This window comes from Buceros rhinoceros, unplaced genomic scaffold, assembly GCF_000710305.1.
Source record: "Buceros rhinoceros silvestris isolate BGI_N320 unplaced genomic scaffold, ASM71030v1 scaffold4473, whole genome shotgun sequence".
Taxonomy (NCBI): Eukaryota; Metazoa; Chordata; class Aves; order Bucerotiformes; family Bucerotidae; genus Buceros; species Buceros rhinoceros.
In genome coordinates this window covers 1-8,483 of record NW_010401676.1, presented here as the reverse complement: position 1 = coordinate 8,483, position 8,483 = coordinate 1, and the positions used below count along the sequence as shown (strand labels likewise).

The following is an 8,483-nucleotide window of genomic DNA, read 5'->3' as shown; positions in this document are numbered from 1 at the left end:
TATATCGGTCCCTCGACCCTTAACATTACTGAACAGTCATGAACGGGTTTTCAGCAGCAGATGTTTGCTGTAGCACTTTCAAAGTAATAAAATCCTACACAAGAAATAACTCATATTTGGCCTTCAAACACGTGGGGGTTGGAAAAAAAAAAGTCTACATTTCATTCAGGTCATGCCCTCGTAGATTACTGCTTCTGCCAAATTCAGCCACAGCACAAAAGTGCAATGAACAACCCTCCATCCTGCAGGATTCAGTTGAAAAGCCATTCCACGCATCCTGTTCCCACTGAGAAGCATCCTCTGGAAATCCAAGGGAAGGTGCTCCTGGGAAGGAAACAAAAGAGGAAAGTTCTAAACACAGTCTTTACGTAGCTGTTCCCTAGCTGTGAAATGGTACAGCACTGCCATCAGACTAGTGGAAGACAGCAAAGGTGCCTGCATTTGCTTTGGAAGGTGTTAGCACGAAGCAAAAAACATAGTCCTGTATGGAGAGGATTCATTCCACTAGATCCCTACTTTGTTCTTAAGATATTTACGATTATTTTATAAAAACAGGTTAAAAGATCTGATCTATATCCTGCAAGTACTGCTCATCTTTCCAAACCATGTGTGAAAAGTGTACTTGTGGGTCTTCCTTACAGTCACATTACTGTGTCATGAAATACATTAGCACAGAAAGAGCTAAGATTGAGGAGACCAGAAGGCTCAACTCATCATCCACCACAGGCATAAGCCCCCTTAGGCCTCAGATCAAGAATTTCTAAGATTTCAGTGCCTGAAGGACTACTGTAACCTACAGGCTTGGGGAGGAGTGGCTGGAAGCTAGCCGGCAGAAAAGGACCTGGGGGTGCTGGCTGACCATGAGCCAGCAGTGTGTGCCCAGGTGGCCAAGAAGGCCAACACCATCCTGGCTTTTATCAGAAATAGTGCGGCCAGCAGGAGGAGGGAAGCGACTGTCTCCTGTACTTGGTGCTGGTGAGGCTACACCTTGAGCCCTGTGTCCAGTTTTGGGCCCCTCACTACAAGAAGGATGTTGAGATGTTGAAGTGTGTCCAGAGAAGGGCAACAAAGCTGGTGAAGGGTCTAGAGAACAAGTCCTGTGAGGAGCAGCTGAGGGAACTGGGGTTGTTTAGCCTGAAGAAAAGGAGGCTCAGGGGAGACTTTATCACTCTCTACAACTGCCTGAAAGTAGGTTGTAGTGAGGTGGGGGTCGGTCTCTTCTCCCATATGACAAGTGACAGGACGAGAGGGAATGGCCTTAAGTTGTGCCAGGGGAGATTTAGGTTAGATATCGGGAAGAACTTATTTACAGAGAGGGTCATTAAGCATCGGAACAGGCTGCCCAGAGAAGTGGTGGAGTCCCCATCCCTGGAGGTCTTTAAAAGCCGTGTGGGTGTGGTGCTGAGGGACATGGTTTAGCAACCCTGGCAGTGCAGGGTAAAAGGCTGGACTTGATGATCTTAAAAGTCTCTGCCAACCAGATGATTCTGTGATTCCACAGAAAAAATTCAGACATTTAAGATCCTGCCTGCTGTCTTGTCAAGCTGCATACATTTACTTTGTGTGTAATACAGACCTTTACGTCATCACCTGCTAGAGACTGAAAGAGACATTTTTGGCACGAGGGGAATTGCTAGCACGTTTACACAAAACACAATTAATGGGAAGTTGTGGAGCACAGACTGGGCATCTAAGAGTCGAGCCCTCCTTCAATGTCACAGGTGATTTTAGCAAAATCTGAAGAGGTTGCTGGGGGCAGGAAAGAAGACACTGCAGACACAGCGTATTGGAAATTGCATTAAAAGACAACTGAACTGTTGCTGAACAGAGAAACAGTCACGCGCTACAAACCCCCAAATCCCAGCCTCTAGTTGCCTTCACTCTGAAAAATGGTCTACAGATGACAATTAAGTTTTTGTCCATTTTCTCCATACCACAGCAAAATCTTGAGACAGTTCAACATGCTGCACAAAAGAGCTTTCAGCAACCGTCTGAGCTGTCACTATAAAAGCGTACCGATGGTGTCGTCACCAGAGGGAGCCAGCCAGCACTTCACTGGTGCTGGAAACTCCAATCTGATGGCTCTGCTGCAGGGAAAGATTATGTATGCCGATCTACACACACTAACTAGGAAGCATTGCAAAGAGTTCGGCTAAACAGACACTCAAAGAACCTCAAGCAGATGATAAAATAATCTTGGAGTATATTCCTTCACTGAAGTAAAGTACATTTTGTTTTTGAAAGCAGGTTGGGAAGCAGAGTTGCAGGAAAGTGATCTTCATAAGCTGTGGCACCCTGACACGAGAATGGACTTCACCTGCTTCCAAAAAGCAATTTCTGAAGGTCAGCAAACTTGCTTCTTCATGTGACTGCATTCAACTGACAGTCGTAATACACCCTTTCTACCTTTGTGGTGAAGTTACACATTCTTAACATACAAGTACTATATTTTTATGGATTCTTGAGACCTAATTTGCCCATAAATTAGAACAGAAAATAGAAGACTCTGCTCAATCCTGACTCACAACGCGTTACTGAAAGTAAGATGTAACTGTGAAGCATCAAGCAGGACCTGCAGAAGACAGGGCCAAGCTTATGAGTCAATTTTATAGGTAGGTGATAAGGAAAAACTTGTGATCTATTTTTCCTCTCGAATTCTCTTTTCTAGAATTGATCATTAGTTACGTTCACAATGGGGCACTATACTGGGAAATTTAGATGTCTGAATTGCAGCCCTAACTTTGTCCACACACATCCCACGAACAATTTGCTTAACTTACAGTTCTACGGTGTCTCCTTGCACAGTGCTGATGGCTGTGTCTGGAGGTGGAAGAAAGAAGTAGGCTCTCTTCACTTCCATAGTTCAATCAGTTTAAGGTCTGAAAATGAGCCTCAAAGGAGCTTTATGCTAGATTTCTTTACCTCAGCATATAAATCATAAATTAATTCTTAAAAAAGAAACTGTCCCTTTCCTTTACTATGGCTCCTCATCCAGTCTGGGTAAAGCATGTGTTTTTGGGAAAGGCCTGAGGCCTGTCTTCAGTTTGCACTGTTACTGAAACCTTGGGATACAAACACAGACAACCTTACTAACCTTCCTCTGTTTATTGGGGACAGAAAGAGAGGTGAAGCAGTAATGGAGGTAGCAAGCTGGAACTCAACACTGGTCTTAGCCAAGCAAGGGCAGGGAGGGCAGGACTCTTCCCCCAAGCCATGAGAAACATTTACACCATCTAGTTACATACCAAAAGCGAGAGCAGAGGAGTTGTGTGCGTTACTACAGAGCAGCTCTGTATATCCAATCCTTTCTGCAAAAGCTTATTTTGGTAAGAACAGGCAGGAGGTACATGAAAGTGGACAATGAATAAATGAGACCATTAATTCCCAAACATGACAGACGTTTCAAAGCCCAGGACTCTTGTCTCTGCAGCCTTCACCAATCTTTTTGTACTTCACCTGGAATCATATTAGACCCTATACTTACCTGAAAGTATACTCAACTGGGAGCAGAAATTCCAGAGACTGCAAAGAAAAATGCCCACTCTAATTCTCCTTCATTTATATGCTGTAGAGTAAGGTACAATTTGTGCTTTAGAAACTCAAATGGACAACAGCTTATCAGGCGTTCAGTGCCTGCGGATTGCTTTCCACTGACCCAGGACTGTCTGACTCTACAGATGAAGGCCTTTGTACCTTTGTACAACCCACGTCAGTTGCAGTAGTTAATCATTCTATCGTTTCAAATCGTCCGTGTAGAGCGAACCATTACATGAACACCAATGGTGGCTGCACTGGCACCAACCTGAGCAGGATCTTTGCTGCTGTACAGAGTAGCAAGTTCAAAGCACCGCAAAACTAGGCTGCAGGGGTACACTGGTAACAGGGATTGTCAGTTATTGGAAATGAAGGTCTTTAAAGCTTCCATTTACACTTCTCCTGATTTTGCACTGTAATACAAACCCTATTTGCAGCTATCAGTATCAAAGAGAGGCATGTAAATTAACCCACCATGAGCCTGCAGGAAAGTCTGAGAGACTGAAGCTCTTGCTGCCTTCGTTTCTATCAGCCTCTCTTCCATCCAGGCCTATCCAAGGTTCCACTCATATTGATAGCTGCTCTATTTCTTTACAGATACAATTCCATAAAAGTATCTAATTACAATGAACAAGTATTTAGAAAAGCTAATATAGAGCTTAAACATCTGTGAGAGTGTACAGAATCATAATGAAGTGGCATACCAAAAAATCACAGCAGATCCTGCTCTTCCAAGAGAACCTGAACACGGCGAACTGGCAAGTAAGCATGCCAAAGAAGCACCCAATGAAGTTTTAAAGACTTAATTCAGTTACTTTTGTTCAGCACTAGCTTCAGCAGAGCCATGCCTGATTTCAATTAGGGAAGGCAAAAACCAAACCATGTTCAAGGAATTTCCTCTATGTGTCTTTGAGATACTAAGATTTCACACAATACATCACGTGCTTTTAAAACCCATTTTGCTTGAATCTTATCTCAAAAAAGAAAAACTCACTTTAAAACACACCCATGCAGAAAAGGTCAGTGATGACTTAGAAAAATCTTATTATCGCCTCCATTTCATTTAAGAATGACAGTCATGCAGCATTTGCAATAAAAAAGAATTTTAAACCTCATTTTTATAAGGAAGTGCACCTTTGAAACTACTTGTTACACATCAAGACTTTCACATCTACTTCAATATCAGCAATATCAGTTCTGTAATCTGAAAAGTACCAGAATGAAAAACATTAACCAAACATCTTTCGGTATCCAGTTCAGAATGAACAAGGCTGAAAATCCAGTCAAAAGGAAGGAATATTTACTCTCTCTTAAAAGACACTAGAATAAACAATGTGGACAAGAGTCTGAATATAGCTTCTTTCTCTCACCAATTCTGTAGTAATAAAATAATGCAGAAAAGGTCAGTGATGACTTAGAAAAATCTTATTATCGCCTCCATTTCATTTAAGAATGACAGTCATGCAGCATTTGCAATAAAAAAGAATTTTAAACCTCATTTTTATAAGGAAGTGCACCTTTGAAACTACTTGTTACACATCAAGACTTTCACATCTACTTCAATATCAGCAATATCAGTTCTGTAATCTGAAAAGTACCAGAATGAAAAACATTAACCAAACATCTTTCGGTATCCAGTTCAGAATGAACAAGGCTGAAAATCCAGTCAAAAGGAAGGAATATTTACTCTCTCTTAAAAGACACTAGAATAAACAATGTGGACAAGAGTCTGAATATAGCTTCTTTCTCTCACCAATTCTGTAGTAATAAAATACCAACCCATTTTCATGTTGCAACTTTATTGGAAAGTGACTTAGCATTTTCAAAACATCGTTTTTAATACAAAATTAATGCAATGAAAAATAAACGTCAGAGGTTTCCTAGAGCAGATTAAAGGCTGTTAACTCATCATCAAATGTATTATACAGGAAAAGGTAACTTTGTTCAGTCTTGTTTGCAGACCAGCACCAAGTGATTCTGAAAATCTAGTTTTACTCTATGTGCCAAACCACCCAAAACTTTGCTTCCTAAGCAGTCTCACTGCAGTTGTTCTACCTCACTGCATTTCCAATTTACAGTAACAGTTGTGTCTAACCATACACAAAAAACACATCAAGATTTCCAATAATATCTTCAGAGAGTAAAGATCAACTTTTTCAAAGGTTTAAGGAGTCACAGACAAGCTATTTGGACAACACTTCATGAATTGCCATTTCCAAAGGATCCTCTTAAATTACTTCAACTCAGCAGGTCAATTTCACAGATTCAGGATCACTAATTATTTTTATTCCTATGCCTGCAGTACAGCAAAATCCCATCATAATAGGATCCAGAGGAGGGGAAAAAAAAAGATAATTCTATACAATCCTGTAATTCTTTTACCATTCTTACCACAAGCTCAGTAGAAAGTAAGGCTCCTCCTAAAACTCATCTTTTTTTTTTTTTTTCATTTTTACCGTTGTCTGCAATCAAGTTTCTCAAATAGAAAACGTTTTTTGAAAACACACATTCTCATTACACACTCGGTTCTTCAAACATCCCTTTTTGGGGGGTAACTGTAAAACTAAGCTTCATGCCACCCTTGTAGGCACAGGAAAGATCCTATTCTTAATACTGTGCAGTATTAAGGCTGCAGAGAGCTACAAGACAGAAGCAAAATACTACTACTCCAACTGTGAAAATAACTGCTACTGCAATTCTTGCACTTGCTGTACTCTGTATCCCACAAAGCAAAATGGTTCCGAATCACGCGATGTCATGCGATCACATTACCCTTTGTGGAAGACTGCAAGGGTGTCTGCTGCTCTCTGGTAGGCTTGCTTCTCACTTTCTGATCCCTAGGCTCATCAGCCTCGCTTGTTTTATTGTGGCTGTTCATTTAGGTGTGCTAGGAACATCATCAGTGTAAAAGGGTGCTAATCCAGTAACCTCAGAAAATCTGCAACCTTAAATCCTCCCCAGAAACTGCAAAATTTCCCTAGAAATTCCACTTCCTTTTCAGGCTCTCTGCCTTTTTCTTTCATCTCTGAAACATACACCAATCCTCCTTTATAGACACTCTCCACCCTGAGATACCAATGTAAACAAAAGCCTGCGACAGAATAATCAAGTTTTGCCAGTGAAACAAAGCACCACACCGTTAAACCTCTGCTCCTTTAGTAGAGTTACAGCAGCATTTAAAGACCAAAGCCTCACACATAGCATGGCTTAAAACCTTGTTCCCAGGTCCTCTCTTTTAATGAACTCTGCAATGCTCTGGATCCTGGCATTAGAACAGAAGAGATATTGAACATACTAAGAGACCACAGGAACTCAGAGAGCACACAAATTCATGTAGCTATAGCAGACCTACTTTGTGCCTGGTGATATTTACAGTGCGGGTTTAGTTCTCCTGTGAGGCTCACCAGTCATTCACCATTCACTGGCACTGAACAGCTTTGCCATAGCCACCTCTTCCAGCATCATAGTCTTGCCGATATTCATCCCGGACCTTAAGAAGGAGGAAAGAACATAAGTCCAGAAAAGACAAACAATTTCTCAAAAACTATTACACCATCAGAACATAGTCAAACTGAGTTCACAACAAGTAAGCGGCCACAAGGTGTTGACTGAAGGCAAAGTGCATCATGCAGAAGTCCAGATCACAGCATAATCTAACTTCCTTTTTAATAATGCCCAGGGAAACTCTTTAATCAAGACCATCTAAGTGAGGATGACTAGCCTCACACTTCTGCAGTAAAACCATCTGCCACCTGCTCAACTTTAGGTAAGCGCAGTGCTGTTTTTTGTGTTCTTAACAGCCTCTGGGGTTATTTATAAAAATTACCTGCCAAGCAGCCAAGAAGTTTCTGAAAGTACTTACAGTGAAATATAGGAAAAAGTTACTTATCCTTAACATCATCAGTAGGTAACATCACTTTTGATAAGGTGTCTTACAGACTAAGGTACAGTGCTATCGTAACCATTAACTCATAAGGTGCAACTTCTGAAGTCGTTCTGAGTATATTTGTTCAAAAAGCAGTAATTTGGTAAAGTCATCAGTCCCTTAAAAACTAGACTGCAAAGCAACCTACCTGTCCCCCTGATCTTCCACGGCCATACTGTCTACCCTCCTTAAATCCTGCATCCCAGTCTGTCCTTATGATCCTATCATCCAGTCTGGTCCCATTGATGTATCGCATTGCATTTTCAGCATCTCCTCTGGCATAGTACCTTAGGAACAGGTTAATGAAAAAAAACGGGCTTCTATTTTCAACTCATGGAAAAAAGAACAAAACAAATAGGCTACAAACCCAAGTATTTGCTTGAATCAGGTTCCTTCTCAGTTACTTTTAAAAACAATTGCTTTTATGAAGTCACATGGGTTGAGAAAACTGCTGATGCATTACAGCAATGTGCAGGAATTCAAGTATATTAAAAATACATATATTAGATCACGTTCTTTAACCATGCTCACTCATAGAGGCATAAAGCACCACTACTAAGAAAAGAACGAGAAGCCCCATGCATGGTCCATTCAGGCTACAAACTTTCACCACTTCGGCGAGTTTGCCAGAAGCAGTAACCGAATTATCTTCAAAGTGACTAACAAGTAACGGAGTCAGCAGGACAGGGATGCAAGATACCAACTTTACACGTATGCTTGTATGCAAAGAAGCACCTCTTTACTGGGGCACTGAGAATATGATTTTATGCAGAGGCCAACTATCTAAAAAGGCCAACTTACTGCAGAGGCCAAGTTATCTGCCTCAAAGTCACAGAGTCAAAGCAACCTAAAAACCTGCACTCGACGTGCAGTATGTTTGCTCTCTCTCATCCAGGATTCCCACAGGCACTTTAGCAACCTATTAACTCTATCCTCCAACAATTTTCTCCTGACTCGGAGCCTGCATTTCAGTTCAGCCACGCTCAGACCGCTCCTGCCCACCGCTGCAGCGGCCTGCGGGCGG

At 41.5% G+C, this 8,483-nt stretch overlaps 1 protein-coding gene across 1 annotated transcript; it reads right to left on the bottom strand.

Moving 5' to 3' along the window:
* Nucleotides 1-6,952: 6,952 nt before the first annotated feature.
* On the bottom strand, nt 6,953-7,746 carry NCBP2 (nuclear cap binding protein subunit 2, 20kDa; the record flags this gene model as incomplete). The annotated part of the gene is made up of 2 exons (XM_010132348.1): nt 6,953-7,024; nt 7,608-7,746. Coding segments are annotated over 2 exons (211 nt in total), but the record flags the coding sequence as incomplete, so codon positions are not given.
* Between the last annotated feature and the right edge of the window lie 737 nt (nt 7,747-8,483).